General features: G+C 38.2%; 1 protein-coding gene across 1 annotated transcript in view; it reads right to left on the bottom strand.

Moving 5' to 3' along the window:
- Positions 1-26,687, bottom strand: part of NRG3 (neuregulin 3) — a 352,731-nt gene that overhangs the window by 91,067 nt on the left and 234,977 nt on the right. Inside the window, exon 3 of the mRNA XM_038141232.1 lies at positions 15,799-15,872. Coding sequence (XP_037997160.1) covers positions 15,799-15,872 — 74 coding nt within the window. The remainder of the gene's footprint in view (positions 1-15,798; positions 15,873-26,687) is intronic.

Genomic DNA, 26,687 nt, shown 5'->3' on the forward strand with positions numbered 1-26,687 from the left:
CAGTCAATCAAACTGCTGGACAACAGATTCTAGTCTAGAGATAAATGTAAAACAAAATAAAATTCCCCAGCCAGACCAACTTCTTCAGAAAAATACATTATGTATTTCCCAGTACTGACATGGATAATGTAGTACTTTTCTCCTTGACCAAAGCATGCCACACAATTTGTTTTCTAAGACAACATGTGTTAAAACGGAAAAGAATAGCCATTCTTCTGGATTGCTATCAATAAAAAAGTGGCTACTGTGTCAGTCAGCTTGTGTAACAATAAAAAACCAGATATGCATCAATGTCAGAATCTCAGCACATCCCACTCTGCACACAAAACATCTTCAGTTCTTATACACAGTCACTGTGTGTTGCAGGATGCACACACTGCTGCTTCCCAGTCACTTCACTTATTCTGACATCTAATTTTTACAGTGTAAATACCACATTCTGCCCAAAAGAAACCCCCTCTGTCTATGCCTTTTTTGTCATGAACAAGAGACCAAAATAAATGACCAAAGCAGTCCCACTCAAACCTGACAACTTCATGCAGCTGCTTTTTAGTCTTTATCAATCAAAACCACTGAAATAAAAATAATGGCATAGAGGACGAATTGAATTCTTGATTGAAAATCTGTACCAAAAGCCAGCCTTGTCTGAACACAGCTCTCATTAACAACACTGGCAGTAAATGGCATTTTGAATTTACCATGCACCAGGGAGGAGCAGATATAAATCAGGACACCCTGTGGTTATCACCTAGGGATTAACATTCCAGCGCATTGATCAAGCAGCTGTGTCTATTCTAACTTTTCTTTCACTTCTAGCTTTTTATAGCCAGCAATTTAAGACACTCAGCAACCTCAGAGCATCCCAAACTCCCTGCTCAGCAATATGCCTGACCCCAGAGCCAGATCCTGACCCTGAGCCCAAGGCAGCAATAGCAGACAGGGCCCTGCAGACCTGAACACCAAGTTTGCTCACATCCATCACACTGAGAATTACTTTCCTCCTGCTCCTCCTGGCCTTCCAGCCCTGCTGCTCCACTGTCTTACACAATTAAACCCCCACCAAACTCATCTTAAAACACAGTGTTTTTCTTGTACTCCCTGACTTGCTTTTGAGGTTTTTTGAGCCAACTCTGTACTGCTGAAATATTTATCTACTCCTACCACATATAATCTGCTGGTAAAGGATTTTGTGTAAAGAATAAAATAGGATGGGGTTAGGCAGTAATATTAATTAATTCTCTGATCACATATTTTTCCAAACTCCAAACTGAAGACTCTCTTACCTAATGCCTAGTACACAGCTTCATTTACTACCTTTTAAACTTTACTATCTCTCTCGGCAATAATATTTCCTTTTCTGCTGCTCTTTCTTCTGCTCAGACAGGCTATCTGCCATCCTGCTCTCCAAACTACTTGTCAGCTCCAAGCTCTGTAGGCACTGAAGGGTATTATAGGCGTGAATTACGTTCATATTGTTCTTCCTGTATTTTGGGCTGAGGACAGTACTATGCTGTAATGATTGTAGAGAAAAAGCAAAAGCCCACAGCAGCTAGAACAGAAGGTACATGTCATAAATTTTCAATGTGCACTTCCTATCCCTTAAAACAAATTTATTCAAATTCTCCCCTGGCAATCAACTTTAAATGGTTTTCAGCACATGTAGATGTTGGCAAAGGATTCCAAGTTATTCACATTAGGTTTACTCCCTAAAACTGACCAATTTTCATTAAGCAAAGTAGACATATTTTTTTCACTGAGAAATGTGTAGATTATATTCAGATTAATCAAACTGGAGAATCTATGGAGGGATTTTAGTGGAGTAATTCTAAGGATCGAAGCACTGACAGGCAACTTGTCAGCCACTGAAGGGTTGTTGAAAGTAAAGCACATTGTAAAGATGAGATGTGACTACTAAAATTTTTGGTCTTTGTCAGCACATAAGAAGGAACATTTTTATATAAAAGATCAAAATGGGAAGAACTCAGCCTGGTTGTTCCAAACCACTTGATTTAGGGTCATGACTGGAAGGCAGGGAAGATCAAGCCTCTTTTAATACCTTTTTTATTTTTGACCCCTCTAAACATAAGTAATTTTTATTTTAAGGTTTGAGTAAGTCTCATTCTCATCTTAGTAAATCCCATTCTGACTTAAAGCTTCAGGAATTTTCATTTTCAGGAGAAACTCAGCTGGGAAGCTAAGACATACAGGAGACTCTGGGCAAGCAATTTAGAATTCATTTTAGCAAGTCTCTTCACTTGAGCAAAAACTAATTGCACAGTATATAGAAAAAAACTTTAAAACAACAACGGCAATGGAAAAACTCCCACAAAAGCACTTTTTTAAAAATCGCATCCACCTTGTCCATCTTGAATGTGCTGTGCAGCAGGGAAGTGTAGAGAGATCTGAATTTTATGTAACATAAGAATAAGACGTTAACTATTAAAATTCTGCTGAATTTTAGAAAGGTTTTACAAATACTGAGCACTATTGACCCAAGAGGCATATTGCTGATGTTGCATTATTTCATTCACTTGATATATACCTAAAGTGTCCCAAATTAAAAAGCTAAGCAAGGTCTAACTCAACCTAGCCCAATACCTAAATATATATATATATATATATATATATATATATATATATATATATATATACACTCTAAATTCCTATATATATAAAAGTTTCCTTGTCATCTTCCTTTACTTTTTTTTTAGTTTTCTCTTATGGTTAAAAAATAAAAAATAAATAGAAAAAAATTCATTTTCATACATGCTGAATTCCAGCAGTCAGCTTGGCGATGCTTCCAAGTCACTGAGTTCAGCTGAGCAGTTCAGGATTTGTGATGTTCTGCCAACACAGCAGGGCTGATGTCCCTGCTCTCACTGCAGATCTGCCCTAGCAGATACTGAATAATTTCCCTGTACTAAGGACAGACACAGACATTGAGCAGCTATGACTTTTAGTCTTCCTCAGGTTGTCTTATTGGAGCTCCCTAAATAGTTAGAAGACTTAATCTTCTCTATATATCACCCTATAACACCTAAATTTGGCTTTTTCTTAATTTGCCATATTCTAATTAGCCTCTGATGGAGCAGGAAAATACATCTCACCCATTTACTACATAGGAAAATTAACGTTATTTTTATTCATACATATGCAGGGTGGTATGACAAATCAGGCAGAGCCTTTCCTGCTTTCACAACAACTTCTGGTAAGAGCTTTCTCACTAAGGCAGGATTGAGGAAAGCAGAAGTCCTGGAGGGAGAAATAGGTTACCCTGAATGTACCTCCAAAGGCACAGAAAGCTTATAAAGCAAGAACCAACTGAAATGGGTCATGATCTCTCCAAACAGATGCATCTCTATATTTATCAACCACCATTACAGTTGATGACACCTTAAGGAAGTGTCCTTATCACCACCCCAACTGGGCCCAACTTGTCATCTTCTACTTACAAACTCACGTAGTAACATTGCCTCTCAGAATCACACAGTCACAAAATCGCTGCGTTTGGAAAAGACCTTCAAGATCGAGTCCAGCCCAATTCTGTCAAAGGCCACTGCTACACCGTGTCCCTTAGTGCCACTGTGGGATGTCTTTTTAACACCTCCAGGGATGGTGACTCCACCATTTCCCTGGACAGCCTGACCACTCCAATGCCTGGCCACCCTTCTGGTAAAGAACCCACCTAAACCCAACCAAAACCCAACCTAAACTTCCCCTGTGACAACAGAGGCCATTTCCTCTTGTGCTGTCATTGTTACTTGGAAGAAGAGACCAACCCCACCGGTCTACAGCCTCCATTCAGGGAGTTGTAGAGAGTGATAAGGTCTCTCCTGAGCTCCCTTTTCTCCAGGCTTTAGTCACCATGTTTTCAATGCCAATACAATTAATAATAAATTACTAAGAATGGCATTGGTGAGCAGCATTTTTACTTGGAGTTCTCCAGACATCTATATATATGGCTTAACCCAGTTTCTTTTGAAATAAGTAATCTTTTCTTCAGAAGTGTACTAATTGTATTTCAATGCTTTAAAAGCATTTACATCTTTGAATATTTACTGAACACTAAACAAATCCTGACCACAAGGGTTGTTCAAAACGTGGATACTGATAAAGACAGTAAATTAATATGGCATTAATAGGAGACCAAACTGTCAAAGACAGCTAGATCAGACTGGAACACAAAGTCTTCACAGAAACAAAATTACCTTTTGCTTTTATATATATTAACATATATACGTATTTATATTTACAACTGGTAATCTCCACAGACCAACAAGCTCCTTCAAAAGGACACTCTTCCCCCATCAGTGCACTGCATTGTCTGCCAGATGCAGACGGAGCCATTCAGGGACAGCTCCTCCGCCAGCAGGAGCCAGGCTCCCACTTTAGAGATGCTCAGCTTCTAGGGAGTTTTTTCAGAAGGACTCATTAAGTCCAGAGTTAAAATGCACTAGGTCATCTCATTACCAAGAAAATGGCAAATTTATGATGCAAACCACAAGTTAAAGCAAATAATTCAGCTGGATGCTTCAAATCTGCTCAATATCTTAGTATTTATCTTGAGAAACAATACCCACCAGTATTTTTTTCAAGATTGAGACCTAAGTCAGTATCTTAACATTTTGTAAACTCCAGCACCTTCTATAATGTAGATAAGTATTAAAGCAAAATTCTGTGTTGTGCTCTAAGGTAGGGCTATACTGTAAAAATACACATTTCACTACAGTAGAAATTTCAAGTTTACTGATTCACCACTACAGCTGGCTGGGAAATAGCAGGGAAAGCTTTAAAAAAAGGAAAAAAATCTACAACGACCAATGCAAAAAAAAGACACTGAATGACCCTTTTTCTGTGCTGTGATCTAGGCATTCACCTGCAAGAGAGCAAAATCAGGTCAAGGACTTGAACCTGTCTTTCACCTGTCATGGACAAGTATTCTGTTCTCTGATAATTCTCAGCTTTTTTTTCCTGTACTAGATAAGGTTCCTTCTGAACCTGAAAAAGCTTTCACAATAAAAGCACTGTCGAGACACATAAAACCAGTCTGTATTGAAAATGCAACCCTTTTTCAAGAAAAAAATCAGTTTTACTAAAAGCAAACAAAACAAGAATCCAGGTTAAATTTAGATGCTGCTTTTCACAAGCAGCCCACACAGTGGATATTTTCTCCTGATAAGCATTAAGTATTAACCTCTCCCTGTATCTTCAGAGATAATTGGAGCCAACTCCTTTGGAAACAAAATGAAATGTGGACATCTGTTCATTGTAAACATTTAAAGAACATTTTGGATACTAAATTAAACTGTAAATTATATTTTTTTTATTCCATAATGGAGCAAAAGTAAACATTTTAGATAAGGATGAAAGGGAAGCCTAAATGAGACAGACCAGACAGCCTGTGAAAAGCTGTTTGTGATTAAGACATTCATCTGGAAGATTGGAAACAGGGGAGTCAAATCTTGGTGTCAGAGAGGGAGTAAAGGCCACGTGCAGTGACAGTGTGGGAAGGAATCACAGGAAAGCACATGGCAAATACTGAGTGGAAGCAAAGACTAGCAGAGAGAGAAGACTCACTAATAGAAAAAGAATTCAGATGCTGAAGGAAAAAGCCCCTCACAAATGGGGAGGGACATAAAATAGATATGTTGGGATAGAAGGTAAAAGATTAAAAAACCAAACAATCTGGCATCTTAGCAGCATATGTAGCACACTCAAATCTTCTCCTCTCGCTAACTTAGCTGAAGTGTTAAAGTGATTGGGGAAGACAAGGTCAAAGAGCAGAATTACTTACAGAAAGGCAATGGGCAATGACACTCAGGGCTTCGGCTGTCACTTATTCCATGTTTCAGTACTGTTTCTTTGTATGACCATCCAGAGCTGCATTGTCAAACCTGTTAGGCTGTGTGCAGAAGTCACAAGAGAAAAGAGCTTTCTGTCTCCCAGGCCCCTTATTAACTTCTGACTGTTGATGGCAGCAAACAATTGTACTTTTTCCTCTAGAGCAAACAGGTACCTGCAGTGAGAGCAAAGAGCCAGGAACCTTGAGAGCATGGTGCTTGCTGAAATGGCTGGAAGTGAATCTGGTCCTCCAAACATAGCCTCATCAAGAGTCTGCTCCTTGATTTGCTTCTGGGCCAACACTGATCTGGTTTAAGAAATGTGTCTTTAAGAAATTCCTGCCATGAGCAAATTTATCACTGAAGAATATGAATACATATGCTCATGGCTGGCAATTTTGACTCCCTACGGGTCGATACAAAACCCACTAGAAAACAGCAGCCATACCTGGCGTGAAAGGCACATGAGGACAATGCCATCTTGAAGGATTCATTAACAAACATTTACCAGTCCCAGTGAGATCAAGATTCTATCATTTGATCTTTCTGATCCAGGAAATAATAATTACATAAATTGCTGGGTTTGCACAGTGAAGTTTTAACCAGAAGCAGCTATTCCCTGGTGCTAAATATAAGTGTTTCATGGTAGGCCTAAGAAATGAGCCTGAAAATGCCTTCAGGAGTCTCAGTACTGTTTTTATTAGCAAAAGATTATAACTTTGATATGGTAATCAAACTCACAGTAATACTGACCCATAATGTTTTCAGTAAGACTGCCATTCTCATAGGCAGGTATGTACATACCCACATTGCCCTCACAGAATTTGGTCTTCACAGCAACACAGAGCACTCACTACTTTAACTTTGAATGATACTTATTCCTGATCTTCCTACATGAGCAGAGATTGTTCAAATTAGCTGAATCAAAATGGATAGAAGCTCTAAGCGAAGTGAAAAGCCTAACAACAATAATTGCCTTAATGAGCATCCTTGTAGTGGAGTAAGGACTTAATGCAAAGAGTGAAGATCAGCTAAGAGCACAGAGCTCTTCTGAGGTATTCATTTTGGAAAGATGATCAGAACACTCAGCAGAAATACTCTTGGAAGAAATTTTTGCTCTCACATATGAGCCTCTTAATGTTTTTATTCTCAAGGCAATGAGTGTGCATTGGACTGATCCTCAGCTTTTTGCCTGTGCAGTGCAGAATTCATCTTCCTGCTGTTCACTACTTACAGTCATAAAAGTGTACTCTGGACAGACAACAAGATGAGGAACCCCCCAGCACCTGCTCCCAACTTGCTGCATTTTTTACTAGAATCATTTAATGCAGAACCACTCATAGGAGACGGCAAAGCATTCAATTCAGACTTAGATTTAATACAGACACGTTCAAAGGCATAGGATTAACTGCCAATAAGAGAAATCCATCTCTTTTCTCCATGCATCCTTACTAGCTCCTGCAGTAGGCAACAACATCTTAAAGAAACCTATACCATGCCATCTCAATCAACCATGAAGAATTCAACATCAGAAGTGTGATGTAAAGTGAAATAGCATTGCTAAAGTAAGATCCTCTTGGACAACTGAGTAGCTAATTTACAAAGACAAGAACTCGACAAAATGAATGCTTTCAGCTAAGTTACAGTCATGTTTTGTGCAATTCTCCTACATGTCATTTCATGATGGCCCATCTTTCCTTACACTTTTCTCCCTGAGCATGAACTATGGTCACTACCCTGCTGAATTTTTCTCCAAGGAGGCTCAAAATTGTGATCTGACAAGTCAGTGATTGACTGCACCTTATCCATCCAGGCAAAATTAGGGAAGTCCTTCCAAAAGACTGTGGGAGATTGACACCAACAGTAACATGTTGTCAGTAAAGAGTACACAAGTCAGAAAAGTTAGTTACTTAGGGTAGCAGGCGAAAGAAGGGGCTTCCAGGGTGTCACAGAACATAGACTTCAACTCTATTTGTACTTGCACAGCCACAAAATGGCCAACAGCAGATTCAGAAAATCACAATGTGTTTGTAAGAGGGATAGGATGAGTTGCTGTTTCAGAGGCTCATCACTTCAGAAGGTGCCTGTTTTGGGAGAGCTGCACCGCCTCTCACGGAGGCCCCGGGATGTTCCCGGCTGGCAGCAGAGCGGGAGCAGCGATTCCCAGCCACAGTCCTTATGTAACACTGTAACCTCTGTTCACAGCCATCTGCTGGGGCTCTTGCACAACGAGCCCTAGCTGAGCGACTCGACCATCAGATGGTAAACTTCCCTAACATACAGGTGCAAAAATCACTACACAAAGACCTAGAAATTCTTCAACTAGACACAAGTCCCAGATTTCACAGATGAATGGTATTTTGGAAAGGCAGCCTTCAAACTCCCCTCCACGAGGTGGCTTTCATTTCCTTTTTGATTTATAGCAACCATGGCTTACAGAAAAACATGCTGATGAAAACTTCTTGTTGGCTGGGGTTTGTATTGCTAGAGATTCCCTTTTCTTTCTTCCTTGGGATTTGTACTGACTCCATATAAAATTACTTGTTCAATTTCATTATTATCCTTCCACATACATGCAGTTTTTAAAGAAGAAGAAGGAAACAAGGGCTTTTGAGGTTTGTTCAGTGTTTATTTCCCTGCTGTCAAAGATACTGCATTTGTCTGAGTCCAGCTTCTTTGTAAGGATGTCTACAGAGATGCAGCCTGCACAAGCTGAATTCCAGAAGACCATCTGTGGTGTAAAAGCCATGGCAAAACCAGACATAACTGAATACTTCAAATTAAAAGTTTTGAAAATAAAACAATGTTGAGTAACCAGATGCCAATACATTCTTGTCTTCCAGGAGAAGAGATGAACAGAGAAGAATAAGGAACTAATGTTCTTTAGAACTAATAAAACAAATTTAGTCTAATTCAGATTGAATTTTTCTATTTTCCAAATAAACCTGTATGACTTTTTATTTTAATGTTATTTCAGCTAATTCCTAAATAAAGATCCATATGAATTTAGTAAAGGCTGACATGTAATTTAAAACTTAAATATTAAATGGAAATAAACTGTAACCCCCTTACTAATATTTCCAGAAAGAAAACCAGAAGGTGTGGGGAGTAGCTGAGCAAACTCACTGCTGGTTTGGTTTTTTTTTTTTTTTTTTTAAAGGACTGGTAATTCAAAGAAAGTAGGGAAAAACCACCTCTGTTATTGCACACAAAAGAAATGAAAGCAATTCAGCTTAATATTTGGCAACAGCACTCTCCTGGATTGTCAAGAAAAAGCACTCACATGAGGACATTATTTTTTCTGTTTTGACTTGAGAAGAGCAACACAAATTTAGAAGACAAATAAACTCACAATACTCTCCTCCCTCATTAGAAAAATGAAGATTTCCAATACCCTTCTGTTTTCAAAAAACTTATTTTACAGCACTGACAGAGAAAACAAGAAATTAAAAAAAGTTACTCAAAAACATCTGCACTGCGCATTCTGGACAAGTCACTGTTAGCTTATCCATAGAATCAGGTATTATTAGGTGCTTCCTACGAATTTAAATTTTGCATTTAGGATTGTAAGAAATAATATCAAAACTGGAACTGATTTTCTTTGCCCATGGCATTAGTGGCAAATCTGTGACTTCAGTTAATCTCTGTTTGACTTTAATGTTTCAGGACATTCTGATAATGGACACATTCATGCTTCCAGTTATCACCAGTGAACACTTTTACTGAAGCTTTGTTAACGCTGCACTTCTGGTTTGGAACATTCCATTCCAGCTCTGCAGAATAAAGCCCAAATTCTTATTTTAAGGAAAAATAAACAAAACCAGCAACAAAACAAATCAAGAAGTTTCATACTACTCACAGAAAGTCAAATTTTACAGCTTCAATACAACTCACATTTGGAAACACATCATCTTTTATTGATCATATTCCAAGGTCTTTACACGCCTGATGATCAAAGAGGAGGGAAGAGATGTTCCTCATTGCCTCAGGGCTATCTTTTCTTATTTTACCTTGCTGATGTTTCATATTCCTCAGCCTGTCTCTCATTTGAGGCATCTTTTCTCACCTACAGTTAAACTCACTGAAACTTCTGGAGAGATTGTGTTGCTTTTCCTCTTTATTACTATTTCAATTAAGGCAATTCCTTCCTTTCAATCCATTAATGCATTAGGACTCATCTAGGTTAATTGGTGATGCATTTGAACTGGAAGAACTCTGGTAATACACCTTTATAAAGAGACTGCAGTTGAGAGAAACATCAGGTCCACTTGATGGAGGCTAACAGATCTTCTACTGACTTGTCATTTTTGGGGATTTCCCTTGACTGTAGTCACCACATCTTTTGCTTTTAAAACCTAATTTTACAAGCCAATAAAATACCACCTTTTGATTATTTAATTTTTGGAAAAGCTTAACATCCTAGAGCAACATTAATATTTTTTGTGAACACACAGGTGGTGTGGCACTGTGCCATTAGTTTGATAAGACAGTATAAAATGACAGCCTCTAGAAAAGAAGCATGGTCTACAACCTCTCCCTTCATATGCATTTTCTGAATAAAAAGTCTTGAACAGATGAAATAATTAAGTCAGAGGGACTTAAAACCTTTTCTTTTTAAGACTAAGTTAAGCTACAAAATTTAGACTTAGATCTAGATTTCAAAAGTTCTTTCTGGAATTAAGTAAGTCCCATGTTAAATCTGTTTAAGAAGGACTTGTCCTCCACAAAACTCAGATATCCACCTCTGGGTAGTCTCCCACTCCTAACTGCCCCTATTTCCATGCAACCTTTGAAGTCCTTCCAACAGCAAAATCTTATTTTCTCCTATACCTTCTAGAAATCAAAATAGGAGAAAAAAAAAAAAAAAGCAAATTCAGAAGGAACTCTGACAAATTCAGAAAGGTTAAGTAGATTTAACAAAAAAATTATTCAGGCCCCAGAAAATCAGTCATTCAGTGAGAGGCACAAGTTTCAGTTTATGTATTCAAATTATTTGTAAATATATTTTAAAGATATTTCACAATGGTGATGCTCCTTATCCTCTATTTGATAAGAGTCCCTTTGCAAAAAAACTTTGTGGTGTCCAGTGCAGTAGCACAGACTTCAACGCCATGTCTGCTTAAAGCAGGAGGCTGAACTTTCTGAGTTCTCCAGACTTCTCTTTCAACATAATTTATCCTATGATCTTACATATACAAAACTAAATAGGAGGAACACCAAATAAAATTAAATGCCTAAGATTTTTGCTGATTTTCTTGGGGAGCTTTTGGTTTGTTTTTTGGGTTTTTTTTTGTTTTGTTTTGTTTTGTTTTTTTTTTTTTGAGGACATTAGCGGGAGTCTTGGGGTTTTTAATACATTTTTGGGAAGACATTTTTTCATTTGTAACCTAGCTTTAGTTGTTTTTCTTATCTACAGTCCCAGTCTTCCAGAAGAGGGAGTTTGATCCTTTGCTACAGTAATCTAAGAATGAGCAACTGCAGGTTCCAGATATGACACTTGCAGGTTTCTCTTTGATGAGATTCAAAGAGAAACATGTGTGCCATGTTGTCACAGGTTAGTGTTATAAGACCACAGGCTATAGCTCACTCAGTAGGAAGAAGACTTTTGACATTTGAAAAAGCCAGTTTAACAAAGCTCAAGCATAACATGGAAACAACAAAAAAAAAAAATCAAAGTTGAAATGAAGCATTTTAATGAAACACAAAATTGACACATTTTGGTCTAAGTTTTGTCTGGCAGCTGAAAAGTGTTGAAATCCTCAGAGCAGGGATGCTAAACCAACCTTGTTTCTGGTGGCTGGTTCACACAGATTATGAGTGAAGTATGGTCAGATTACAGAAGAAATTACATGATGGGGTTGACTGCAACAGCAGGAGCATGGCTTGGTGACCTATAAGCTTTGCAGCCCACTTTTATTCTTCTAGGAAACAACACATTTATTCTGCGGAAGGATTGGATAATATTCCCAATATTTGATAGAGGATCCCTCTTTACTCAAGCTTCTGAGTCAAATGGGACAAATGGCAATGTCAATATGATGAAAAAAAATTAATACTGAACACTGTAAAATTGAAATACACAGTTTACATAGAGAAGTAACTTTCAATGCTAACAACAAAATACTTGTAGGTGAAAAGGAGCAATTTGGTAAAGTGAGGTAAAGGTGATAAACTCATTTTCAATGCCTCATTCCCCACTTTGGAATATGCCCACAGAACAGCCAAAGCTTTAAAGGTTTTACTTTGCCTCAGCATAAAAGCACATTAAAAGAAATATCTGCAGCCTACATACAACTTACCTTTCAGGACTCATTGGGCTAGGCAGGGCTGCTCCAGAACACTATAAAGGATAGTACAGGAGTACATTTCTACAATTTATGTCATAATAAGTTCCCAATCCTATAGATACAAATAGGGCTACAGAAAAATTTCTTGTGCATAAAGTTGTATTAAGGTTGTATTTAAAATGCTGGAAATAAAACTGTTCTACCATTGCTGTTAGCTATATTTACAGAGGAGGTAGCCCAGACAAAGAAAGCTGAAGTAACATTCTAAATATACTTTCCTTCCACCATGTAACTGCTGTTTCTGTTCTTTTTGTTCTTTTTGTCCCACTATTATATCCTCCATATAATGAAGAAGATGACTGAGAGAGTTCAGGGATTTCTCCTGCACACTGTTAGCATGGCTGACAGATTTCCTCCTCAGACAGAGACTGTGAGCCTGGGTAGCTTTGCCATGCAGCCTTTTCCCCTATTGGTGACATTATTATTTTGTTAGGTTCCCACATGTCTGAGGCTCTCATGGTTTAAGCAAGTTTCTCTCATATTCCAAGATTACCAAACTTCTCAAACTACTTGTGTTTGGATTGTTTTGGACTCTTTTTTAACAACTTTCTCTTATAGCCAGAAAACCTTGTCAAGAGTAGAGATATTAAGGGAAGTGGAGGCTGTTACACCTGTGACGCTTAAAGGTCCAGTCATAGAGCTTATGCTTGGAGTGTTTTGACATTCATCTGTGTGTGTTTTAAACATTTTTTCCTTAGGATTTTAATCCTATCTTTGAGCTGAAGGAAGGTAGCAGCTGGCAGTTCTGACTACAAGAAGCCCTGGATGCCAATTCAGGAACTCTGAAACACCATCTAGTAGTTTCAAGAAGTGTTTCCTGAAAACAGAATCTTAAATACCTTCATCAGTTAGTTGAATTAAACTACATGGACGTGATCTAGTATCCGTATTAAGTAATGCATAATTTGTATTAATATCTGTGATGCAAAGTCAAGACCTGCCTAACATACATCTGGAATGAGGTAAGAAGCTGGTGTTAAAAGTACTGCAGGGCCATGGCACACTATTTTCACTATGCAAATAATATGCAGATAATAGCTACGCAGAACAAGCTTGGTTTGTTTTAGTAGGCTATTTAAAAAAAAATGACCAAAAAAAATCAAGATGCTTTGGCCCATGTACGTGAGTAACAACTTTACAACAAAATCCTTGCTATTTATCAAGTGACTGGTGCAGATTCACTTCCCAGTCATGACAAGGGTATATTCTGAAAATATAACCTGTGGTATCACAGGCAAGGTAAGACAAAAACATTGCTTCAATACTTTATGCATGCAAACTTCAAATGAGCTAAATGTTAGCAGATGTGTCATCAACAGCACATTCACCACCAGAACACCCTAAGCAACCCCATGAAACTCAAATGCACTGGATGTGTTCATAAAGCTTGACTGACACCAGCCATGCTGGCTATGTGCAGCCCAGACAAAAGAGCCCTCATTGCATTTTCCAGCTTTCAATAATTTAGTGCTGCTTTTAAAAAATTGCTTCTTTCTGAAGCCACCTCCAAATTCACCCTTCAGCCATTCTCTTCCTAATCCAAACACATTTAACCACAAACCTAAGTTCTGGCAGTGCAAACCCAGAGCCTTTGAAGATGATAATACTGTGCTTGACTACTGTGTCAAATACTTTTTACACTCCTCAGGTCATGCAAATAACAAACACTTCTGCTACTGAGTGCCACTTATCAGCGTGGTTTTACTTTTTTTTCTCTCACGAGAAGGAAGACAACTACATTACTGATTTCACTCCTGAACAAAATGCTCTCACTGTCCAGCTGCAGCAGAAAGTCCAATTGTCTTCCTTCCAGGCTCAACATCCTTAGAACAAGTGCATGTGCACACATTATGCCAGTACACAGAAATGGATCTGAACTGGACCTGTCTTTTCCTCTTTTGAAAACAGACAAGGCTCAAATATAAGATAAATTTTAAAACTGACTAGAAACATACCTAACTCATGTCAACCTTCTTCATTCACGCAGAAAGAGAGGTTCCTCTTGGGCTATGGGTGTGTCCAGTGGACCCATGACAATGTCAAGCCAAAGCCCCTCCTCCTTACATACTGTAAATAATATAATTTTGAAAGAAAACCTCAACAAAAAAAATAGTTTTTGTTTTCAGAAGGTATAAAAAGGATGCTTCAGCAGCACTTAGCCTCATTATCACATGGCTGAAAAATACTCTGGAAACAATCCAGCCAGAACCCAACTGGAGTAAGCATCTCCTAATAAAGAGAAGCATGTCTGTGCAACCAAGACAAAGAAAGAAACAAAAATACTGTCTGCACCAGATAAACACTATGGGGCTTTTGGTCTTGTTGGATGCAGCCTAATCTGGGAGCCTTTTTGGGGCTTTGTGTTGAATCTGCACAGATTTAACCTCTACTCTTCAGAGACTAAAGCCAGAATCCCCTGTGAAAACCAGGTCAGACAGGTACCAGCCAGTCCTGTTGTTCATCAACTGTCCTTTCCCATACTTCTAGGATACAAACCACCTTTTTCTTTGACATATACACAGCTTCTGTATTGACACATGCACATAAAACTTGGCTGAGGTAAAAATCTGTGAGTTCACTACAAGCTCTGCACTTTACCATTAAAGGTCGAGCTAAGGAGAAAATAAACCAAACACAAAGCAAACTGAAATGGGAGCTACACAACACAGAGAACTACAAAGCAGCAGGTGCCTTTGGAAACAGGTTTTCACATGGAAAAGCACAAGAAAATAAATTAAAAAGCACAAAGACTAGAAAAACAAGTGTTGTTCTTAAAAAAAAAAAAAAAAAAACAAACCAAAAAACTAAAATCTAATTTTAAAGAGTACCCAAAACCAGAAGACTTAATATGTTACAGTTTCCAGGTATATGAACAGAACCAAGAGATTGGATATGACCCTTTGTTGTACGTCACTTCATTTAAAAATGTAAAATAAACATAATTAAATGGATTCACCTTCAAAAAATTCATCTTGGATAATATTTTTGGCATAGTTTTTTTAGTCAAGAGAATTTAGAAAGGGAAACAGTGGAGTAAGAGAAGATATATGCAGATGTTATTCTGACATTTACTGGCCAGTGTAATAGAAAGTTACTTTGTCTCCACAGTACTACCTGAAAGTACATCTTTATTATTTATTATTTATGCAAATAGACAACAAATCACTTGTCATAGTGAAAAATAATTAACTTCCATGTAAACTGATAGAAACGATTTCCAAGGAGATTATAATCTCTTCAGTGCCACACAATGTGCATTTATTTCCTTTTGAAGGAACCACTTTGCACTCTCTACCGGGTTTCCTTTCAGATTATGTAATTTTACTTGTTGAGTCGAAAGTAGAGAAACAGAAATGTTTTGGCTCTAAGCAGGGACAGTATTATTCCAAACCGTAAGGAACCACACGCCCTGCTGGAGCAGCACATGTTTCACAAGAACAGAGACTGGATGACGAGGTTTCACCCTTCCAGCAAGAGCATCCCTGTTCCCTGTGACACACAGCTGCAGTGGCCCACAGCAGGGGCTGTCTGACTACAGGCAAAGGGTCATCTCACATGGCAAGAGCAGCCTCCAGCATGGATTGGAAAGAGAAGAAAAACATTTGACGTACTTGGATCTGACAAGATTGAGTCGGTTTTCGGCAAAAATTGGTCACAGCGGACTCCTTGGTAGCCCTCTTTGCACCTGAGGAAAAGGGGATAAATGACAAACATACGCATGCGGCAGTGAAAGGTTAATCTTAAGGTACCAAATCAACCCTGCCAACACCACGAGGGACTCGCAGGGCTACAATATGCAAGTTATTTGCACTCTCATGGGAGCACGGTTATTACTGGAACACAATGGAAGCAGGTAAAATAATCTGTATTTCAAAAAAATTTCCCCTCAAACCTTTTGATTATTTTAGAAACTATGAAAACAAACATCATTCTAGCATAATCATTCTTTTAAATATCAATTCAGTGAAACAACCAAAGAAAAACCTGTATAAAGTACGCATATTTGCAAGTAAAAGAAACTCTTTAGGTAACAAAGCACTTTATAAAGCTTCCATGCTGCACAAACCATGAGACAGACAACTTATCTTTGGCTGTCTGAAAAAGCAGGGAACAGTTAGCTAGTCATTAATTTTAATACCAGTCTATACTGTGCTTAAAAGATAAAATGATAGACATCATCAGGCATTGTTTGCAAGCAGGAAGTTTAAGATGCCTGTGAGATAAGATTTTAAAGTACATAAACCAGAATACCCTCCTGCCTCAACAAACAAGAACTGGCTTTGACTGAGATTGTAATACTATTATTTATCTTGAAGCCTTACTTTGAAGAAATTCCATTTGCTGCTTTTGAACTATTCACAGAAGTCTCATTTCAACTAAGTGTATCAGAATCAGATCTTTAATTATTTATTCATCAAGCAGTTTTTCAGAGGGAAGTGATGGACACTTTAATTATAAATGATAGCACCAGGGATTCCTTATCTCCCAAAGCTCTTGCACATCACATAAGCAATATGCTCAAATCAGCATCACCACCTTTCATTAGGGTTGACAACTGCAGCTTGAATGATGTGATAATGTCAGGAGAAGAAGTTATCTGTTCCTTCACAATGTTTGTACTCAGGCTTCCTCTAAATGTTGCCTTTTAATACGCTTTTGGTTTTATAAATTAATGGTTCAATGAGAAGTGCATCTCACCAGCATTGACTCAGGGATTAGTAAGAACATTGGTGAGAAAATATGTAAAATAAGTTCCCATCAGACCCAAAAATGTAGTAAAAATCTGCAGTAAGATTTAAAAACCCCACACATATAATATTTCAAAACCTCCCTTTTGGCCTTTCTCCCTGATGGATATGAGGTACTGCTTTGGAGATCAGCTTCCTCCCAGTACTTGCCTATCTATAAAATAACTGATTTGAAAAAACTGTTCAGGTTTTGTTTCATTCAGATCCCATGATAGCGGCCGTAAGTTACTGGTCAAAGAAAAAATGCTCTATTAATTAAAACTGTCCACTAGTCAGAAAAACTGAAGTCCACATATACTCAGATACTGACACATGCATCTTTTCCCTCTGATTATGAAACATCAGAAGTTGCCTCACATCAAAAAGAAACCCTTCTTCACAGTCTTGAGAGGAGCTAGCAGACCTCATACCAAAGCTCAAGTACAACCTGCACTGGCGGGGATTCTTGCCTTCCTGTGAGCATTTTCTATTAACTTTTTGACACACATTTGCACCTGCCTTGGCTATAAATACCATATTACAGACTTAAGACCCTCTATCCTAAACTGTTGGTCATAAAAGCTTGTGAGGAGAGAGTCACAGAGTGGTACCTCCTGGAAGAGCTGTGCCCAGTGCTCAGCAGTGTGAGTGGACGTTTTCACTTACCTGTACCTCTGACCAACACGCCCCAAGGGGAATGTGTTTCTTTCAAAATTTAGTACAGAGGTGGATAATATTCCAAAGGAATATTCCAAAGGATAATCTTTTAATGTAACACCATAACCTTACACTCAGATAATACCTGCTATGGTGAGACTGCACCTTGAATCCTGTGTCCAGTTCTCTGGCCCTCAATGCAAGAGGGACATTCAGGTGCTGGAGCGAGTCCAGACAAGGGCAACTGAGCTGGTGAAGGGAGTGGAGCACCAAGGAGGAGTGGCTGAGGGAACTGGGGAGGTTCAGCCCTGAGAAAGGAGGCTCAGGAGGGATCTTACTGCTCTCTACAGGCCTCTGAAAGGAGAGTGCAGTGAAGTGGGGGTTGGTCTCTACTCCCAGGTAAGAAGTGAGAGGATGAGAGGAAATAGCCTCAGTCTGCACCAGGGAAGGGTTAGACTGGGTGTTAGGAAAAAATTCTTCACTGAAACTGTGGTCAGGCATTGGAACAGACTGCCTTGGGAAGTGATGGAGTCAGCATCACTAGAGGTATTTAAAGCTGTGTAGATGTGGTGCTGAGGGACATGGTTTGGGTTAACAAATGGACGTGGGTTTGGGTTAACAGTTGGACTTACTGACCCTAGAGGGCTTTTTCAGCCTCAGTTATTCTACAACTTGATGGCCAAACATGGCTTAGTTTTTTAAACTGCATTAAGCTTTTCAGCAAAGATAAGTATTAAGTCTTCTAGTTCCCTTAGCAAATCATTTTTTAAATCTGTGAAAGTAGATAATAGCCATTATTGCTCTGCCATTATGACACCCAAGTTCAAACTTTTGCATGTTAAGTCCTTAAGCCTTGCAGAATATACATTCGATAGTTATAATGCTACAATATGATAAAAGTTGATCATGTTGTGGCATCCCATAATCTTAGCTAAAGCATCTACCATGTGTCCTAAATAGGCAGTTGTGATAAGCACACATGCTGCTCATTGGTATCACACCTCTACGTAAGAAAGCACAACAACCTACTGCAGAAAACCCTATGAAAGCAGCACCGTGGTGACACATACAGAAGTTCAGGCAAGTCCAAATGAGGTCACTCAATATTGCCATATGCAGTGTGAATGATCAAATACATACTTATGGATGCATTAAAAAAGCCATGAGTTACCAGAGAAACCTTGAGAAATGCTTAGGTGCAGCTCATGGTTTCACAAATGATCACTTGATTCTGAGACAAACTATTGTTCATTAGAGATATCATTAAAAAAAAAAAAAAGTAAAAAGAAAAAAAAATAGAAAAGAAAAATAACCTGGATAAGAGATTGCCTGCAGCGAAGCAAAAGCTCCGATGTGCATGTGGGACCCCGGCAGCAAAGGCTGGAGAGGACAGCCTAAGATCCATTCCAGCACCAGGAACAGCTCCTCTGCTGAAGCACTGCACTGTATCAGCAGGCTTGGCCTTCAGTGAACGCCATGGCAAAGGGGTCTAAAAATTGTGTTAATTGCAGCCTCTTTGCAAAGCAAATAGGGAAAAAAAAAGAGAATTCTCTTTTTTCATTCAGATTTTCACCCAAATGAGTGTGTCTGTCTAGGTTCTAGACCAAAACTATCCACAGGATTGTATCATATGAATGGAATTAGTTAAATCCTTCTGATTACAAGGTATGAAAAGACAAGCACAGGTAAAGCTAATCTGCACTGCTAAAATGCTTGCAAACACCATATCCCTAACTGATAAGTGCTAAATTCAGCTAAGAGTATTTCATCATGTCTTCTTCACATCTTTTTTTGGCAATGTGCTTTCCCAGATGATTTTTTAAGGTCACCAGTAACAAACTGCATTGTGCATTGCACTTTGTGAAGTCAGCCACAATGACCTCTGTGTGAAAACATACAGGCAGAAACACATCTCTCATTCCTCGTGAGAAGGCTTTTTTCTCTTTTTACTTAAGCGCATTTGCACCTAACTATTAAAAAGTAAGCAAAGTATGAGACTATTCTCATTCTTTCATTCTTTTTGCTAATGTTAAGTAGTACTAATACATGTATGCTCTAGTCAAAGAGATCACAGACATTTTCTGTGGACATTTTCCAGAACTGTTTCTTGTAGAACCCTATTTGTACAGCCAAGGGAGTTTAAACAGATAATTGTGTTACTCATAAGACTAACACAGCACTCCAATTTTGTAGGTTTCAGGTTGAATGCATCTGAAAATGTCAAGTGAATGGGGGTGAGAGTGGGGAAAACAGGACAATAAACAAAGATAAAGAATAAAATAGATTCAAGACAGCATAAAGGGGAGAAAGATAACCTACTTAGAAGACTTAGGGTAGGACATAAAACGTAAGGCCAAGAAGCCAGTACTATCACTATTTACATTTTCCCCAAACACTTCCATATAGAGCCCAACATCCCTATTAAACTTAAATATTTACTTGTCGAGGGACAGCAAGGTAGAGAACACAGGAGAGAGAGTGGCACCAGCAAACTGCAGAAGCTACAAAAGATGGCAACACTGAATCCCCATCCCATTCCTCCTCCTCTGTGATATACATCCATCTGAAATGGAAACAAAATTTCTCTCTCCTCCCCAAGTGTGGTGATCACATTGTCACTGACCATGTGAAGAAGTATGCAGAAAATAGTTTTTCTGCACAAAGAATTTGGCAAAAATAAAATAGATGAGTTCATTTCAAATGAAAATTTTGAAAGTTACATGTGGCATCTCAAGGATAGACTACACCAAAAGAGAAGGCTGTAGGACTACACACCAGGAACACAAGCATGTCCTAGGCCAAAGGTGATGTGTAATATTACAAAAAAAAAAAAAAAAAAAAAAAAAAGTCCTAATAGCACTGTGGCCAAAAGATTAACTTATATGAACCTATTATCTGATTCTAGTCTCATAAACAGGACTAATCCTATTTGAAAGATGGAATTAATAGTACCTATGAAAAATGAAATTTAATTTTTGCAGTGAATCCAAATCAACACACATTTCCATCCCCTTGTAAAACTGCAAATTGGCAGTCTCAAAATGATATTAATTAGAATGATCCATCTCAGTGGATCAGTTGCAAATTATTTTCTCCTGACACCATTATATCCCCTGTACTAAGATTCAGATTCAGAACATACTGCAGCTCTTATTTATCCTCTAAGAGAGAAATCCAAGATCATGATAAGAAAATATTCTAATGGTCTATAAATTTTAATCAAGTATTTATTTTCACACAGGGAATGCAACACTCTTTAACCTAGGTCAGAGAGTCAGTTACACAATAAACCTATGATAGCAAGCCATGACATTATATAGGCCATTGGGTTGTCCCACTGTCTAGCCTGAAATATGCTGTAAATAATGAAAAATAATTCCTTTGCTCTGCAGGTAAGCTAAATATAGATTTCTGCGCCTGCAATGAGAATGACCTTAACTGGAATGCACAGAAATTTACATTTATTATTTGGATTGTTATTAGGTGAAGACTTTATTCACAAGGGAAGAAAAATTAATCTTAACAGTGAGTGTCAGAAAGGATATCTTGTCATGCAGCCAGTCTAAGTAGAAGTTTCCTTGGTTCCATAGATCAGGCCACCAAATCACAAGTTAAAACACTGTGCTCCAAGCCAGAGAGAAAATGAGCCCTTCATAAAAATCAGTAGTTTGCAGTCTGCTGGTCAGGAACCCACCTGAGGTGCGAGATTCACATTCAGTTTTTGGTGTGAAAATGGAGCATTAGAGACTCAAAGCCAAGTTTTCTACATTGCAGAAATGTCCTGATCATTTGAGTGTTATCTATTCTGAGAAGAAGCTCCTTTCTTCAAGTTTTACCCCTATGGTCTATGCTAAAATAAAACCTACCAACTAAAACCAAACCAAATTCAATATAAGCACATAAGAATACACTAACTTAAAATAACATGAATGCATGACATTAAAAAAACAAACAAACTGGGGATCCAATAAGGAACTGGCTAAAGACATACTGCTTCTTGAACATACTCATGAATCCCTTCAGACGGGAAGGCCTGAACAATAATCCAGGACACTCTCCCTCCTCCTATTTTCCTTTTTTTCCTCCTTTCAAAAAAGTCAATTTTAGATAATCCCCACAACAGAGAGGTCACTTACTGTGTAATAAATGTTTCATACCAGGGTTTTAACTTGATTTTGTTAAGACCTTGCACAATCTATTATGTGACTGAATTAAGGTATGTATCTGCCTCTTCTTTTTCTTTCCTTAAAGAAATAGTACAACTCTTACAGAATGGACAGGATCAACTTTAAAAGGAAAACCAAAAAACCCACTTGCCTGTCAGTTTTCTTTAAAAATGTTGTAACTATTAAAAATAAATAGAGCAAGTAACCAGAAAGGAAATTATCTTGAAAAGGCAGACAAAGAATAGTAAAGAAAGAGGGTTTTTTACGTAATTTTCTGTAGAACCAGGCCAGCTGAAACATTCTAACATCATAGAGAAATTATAGATTGTTAAAAAAATTATATTTATGGTTGGTACAATTCACTGTGTTCTTCAGTATGTAAATTGTCAGTGCAGCTCTCTGAAACAGCAAAGGACTGCTATGCTCTCTGAGTGGATGGCATAAAGAGTAGAGGTCACAGCTACAAAGCCCTGAGACATTGCTCAGATTTAGATAATAAAACTTGCAGCTAATTTGTTGACTCCAGTGTTTCAGGGGAGAAACTAAATGGGGACACTTTAGTAAATCCTCTGTAGGAACCACTGAACTAAATGAGGCTTTTAACATTTGAAAAGGAGTTATGTGGATTTGATTTAAATGCCTCATCCATAATAATGCTGGAAGTACTGAATTATCATTTCTCTCTTGATATAGATGGCTTGCCTTCTTTGTCTTTCCTAAAAGGTAGGTCATAAAAAGAAATAAAATTAACAAGATGTGTTAGTAAAGCCATTCAAGCCATCCAGACCTATGACAGCACCTGAACTAAGATAATTTCCCTTCCCTCAACAACAAACAAATTTTCTTTAATTTGAAGGTGTTTCCTTAAAAGATAAAAAAAAAAAAAAAAAAGAAAAAAAAAGAAAAAAAGAAAAATAAAAAAAAAAAAAAGAAAGTTTCATATTCTTAATCAATGCAAGTAGCCTAAGCAGAATTGTTACATTATGGTTCCAGACTACCGAATTCACTTACAACTCTGGTTAGGTTTTGCATCCAAAGACATATAAATATATCATTGATAGTTACTTGGTATCAAATTCATTTGTGGCATATCCACACCTGGATAAACAGTTCACCCTAATACATGGTCTTTGTGCTTGTCAAGGGAAAAGAATTACATCTGCCATCTGCCTTAATCTCCTTAACAAACCACATCTGTAAACCACAAAAAAACTTAGAAAAGGTCTAAATGGTATCACCTAATAAACCAAATGTTTAACCAACTAACTGAGCAATCATTTCTTTGCTGTTCTGAGTTTAACCAACCAGAAAAACTGAAAAGCTTTGATTAGGTTTCTCCACAAGATACCTCTGTGATCAATGATTTACTGTGGATGATAAATGAATATAGTCTCTCATTATGCACGGCAGTCATCAGCCATGAAAAAGATTTTGAATAAATGTAAAGTGATTTCATACCATATTCAAAGCCTCACACAGCACAGATGAAAGCCACATTCAATACTCGAAAAAACAAATGAAAGCGAGACCCTTGCTTTATATTATGCCTGCCCAAGATTGCCATCTTTACAAATAAAAACCTTTCAAAACTCTTCTTGGAAACATCTGCCAGGGACTGGACTTAGTTAGAACAAATATCTAAGAAATCAATAAAAAAGGACTAAAAGATGTAAGATTTATATTTGGTATCATGGGGTTTGGTGCCCTTCAAGAGGCCATTTGTTAAAGATGGCAATTATAACAACAAATGAGGTAATTGTAAGGAGAGGTGCAAACTCACTTCTAAGTGGCATAACAGGTTTGCTGGATGTGTCTCTTCCCACCTTCCTCCCCACAATTTTTACAAGGCCAACATTAACCTCTTTGGCTTTCAGCTACTTAATAAAAGCAACAGAGCCCAGCACTTTTTTTCAAAAAACTTTCAAATACATTTTTCACTGTACTACATTGAACATTTCCCAGTTCAAAAGTACGACCAAAAATACTCAGAGAAATTAAATTTTTTGTTTCAAGTCCAAGCTAGAAGTATAAAGGATCCTTTGCTTATCATGGCAAAGGCATGCAAGACTTCCAACCTAGCCCTGCAGAATGAAGACCATTTTTGAAATGACAGCAAAACTTTCTATTTAATTTTTTGGACAAAATTTAAAATACACACAGGAATTCAGCTTGTCTAGTAATAATATCCACATTGAATACTGCTTGTCACAGACTCCTCTCCTAAAAAGCTCAAGGTCAGTGCTTACCTACAGAGACAGAGTGCCTCTGCCAAGAACTCAAAATCCCTCAGTAATTCAGTGAGCCCATTTGCTTTGTACCTGTTTTTATACCTGGACTGAAAAAAATAATTGGAGCCACTCAGAGGTGTCGGTTAAAATATTCTTAACTACTGCTAGATGGTCTACACAAACCATGCCCCCTGACTTTAAGGCAGGAGATAAACATGCCTCTGCTACTATATTTTCTATGGTCTGCACATGTCACATTTTAGAGATAAGAACAATTTGACATGCAGTGTAATTGCCTACCAAAGTTCAAAGAGAGGAACATTTTGCAGAATAACCCTTCCTTGGCATATTAAATATCATTTAGAAACCAGAGGAAGACTGGTTTCAGAATTCAAACAGGCCACTCTGGAGATCTACAAAGTTGCTGACTAAAAAGCTAAAAATCTTGAAAGTTGCCCTATTATACAGAAAGTTTTAGTCTTGCATAGAATATTCTTTTTTTCTCAAGAGAAAACTCTATGCATTGCAATGACATTATGGCATAAGTATAACTACATAGATTTAGTCTTCTGAATAAGTTTCTTGTATGACTTTAAAAAACCCACACCACAAAAAAATTCTAGGGAGTCAAGTGTTTTGGTCTAGGAGTTATTAATGCAACGTAATAAAGCTTCACCAGCCAAAAAATTTTTAACTTAGTAGAGTTTGGATGAACATGTTTCAGACTACAGGATGTGTATTAGCTGCAGGAAATACCTCTTGACTGCAGCAGTATCTGACCCATCAGTGACATTATTATTTATTCGTGCAAAATGGAAATTTTTTTCCCAATGGAAAACTAGGAATGTGGTTATGTTCTATATAAGATAAAATTATGCACAGAAAAGAACAGCGTTCACAAAAGGACCTACTAGATTTGAATGAACAATTTTCATCTCTTCTCAGTACTTTTTGTAAAAGTAGGCAGTTGCATGAGAAGCCACCCATGCTCTGCCACCACCTGCCAAGCCCAACAAAAAGGAAAACTTTGGGGATTGGAATATTATGAAATAACAGTAACTCCAATAGGTAGCACAGATCTGACATGCTTGCTGCCAGAACGTACTGGTCATACATACAAGACTCTTGCTTGATTCCATTTTCAAAATAATGGCAGCAGAAAGCAACAATCAGGAAAGTCATTGTTCCCATTTAAGATCATTTTGTGGATTAGAATTAGTCTCTGACAAGAAGTCCCTAGGAAATTCGATGAATACATTTGCTCCTCTTGAATTCCTAATCATAAATCAACTGAACTGAACTCAGCTATGTGTTCCTGATAATTCTCTTCTGAATTCAGGTGAAAGAAAGGCGGCAGAGTTCACACTGCCTGTAGACAGTGCTACAAAATCCTCCCCATCACACACACACAAAAGGAGCAGAACAGGTCATTCTGATGGTATTCATTCTTATTTCAAAGGAACTAATTTCTAAAGACTAAAACCTTTAGAAGGAAAAAAGCAGAGGTTGCCTGCTCAGCAGCTCAGCCCCAGGAGCCACCCCACTCTCCTCCTGTGTGACCCTTCAGCCTGTTACTGAACAGCATCATCCCTGCCAGGGCTGCTGGAATAGCAGTGTCATAAGATCAGCACAGCATTCCCTGTGGCTGGAATTTTTTGAGGTAAAATTATCAAGAGATATGAAATAATGGTGGCAATGTAAACACTAAAGCTATTTGGGTAATAAAATAAATATACCTTAGTCATTTTCTGCAGAAAGGAGAAATCATGTATTGTCAAGCTCACTTATCATAATGTTTTTCTTCTGAGAAAAATACTGAGAAATTTTATAAAGTGAATCTATGTTAATGAAACATGCATTAAACATTGATTACAAGGAAAATTAGGATATTCTAATTTTCATTTTTAGGTTGAGCTTCTAAAATATTAATATACCAAGTAACAACAAGGCAAATCTTGGCATTTCCATCAACTGTCATGCAAGATATGAGCCCCTATCTAGAAACAGGACATAAAGGCTCCTTGTGTTTTGGAGCACAGAATAGAAACGTGCTAGCTTTGGCTGGAGCAGAGCTCATTTTCTTCATAGTAGCTGCTCCAGAGCTACATTTTGGATCTGAGCTGGAAGCAGGGTTGGTAATACAGGGATGTTTTCCTTACTGCTGAGCAGTGTTAGCACAGTCTATCGAGGCCTTTTCTGCTTCTGGCACTGCCCCACCAGTGAGGAACTGTGGGGTGCACAAAGAGTTGGGAGAGGACACAGCCAGGACAGCTGGCCCCAAGTGACCACACCACATGGTGTCATGCTCAGCAGTATAAAAAATCTGGGAGGAAAGGAAGAGGGTGACATTTGGAGTGATGATGTCTGTCTTCCCCAGCCATCTCCTGTTGGGGGTGGCTGAATACCTGCCTGAGGATGGGAAGTGGTGAATTCATTGCTTGTTTCAGTTTGCTCACATGCAGGGCTTTTGCTTTCCCTATTAAACTGGCTTTTCTTCCACCCACAAGTTTTCTGCCTCTTCTCCTTCCTGTTCTCATCCTGTCACTGGGGGAGAAGGAGCAGCTGCAAGGTGCAACAGTCTGGGGTTAAACCACGACACCCAAGCAGGGAGGAAAGCCTTGTGTCAATGACCTCTGAGGCTGGATGCTGGGTACCAGCCAAACCACAGACATGCCAAGGCCAGGAGGGGTCCAGTATCCAGACATGCTCAGCATCACCATTT

The sequence above is a fragment of the Motacilla alba genome, chromosome 6 (genome assembly GCF_015832195.1).
Source record: "Motacilla alba alba isolate MOTALB_02 chromosome 6, Motacilla_alba_V1.0_pri, whole genome shotgun sequence".
NCBI lineage: Eukaryota > Metazoa > Chordata > Aves > Passeriformes > Motacillidae > Motacilla > Motacilla alba.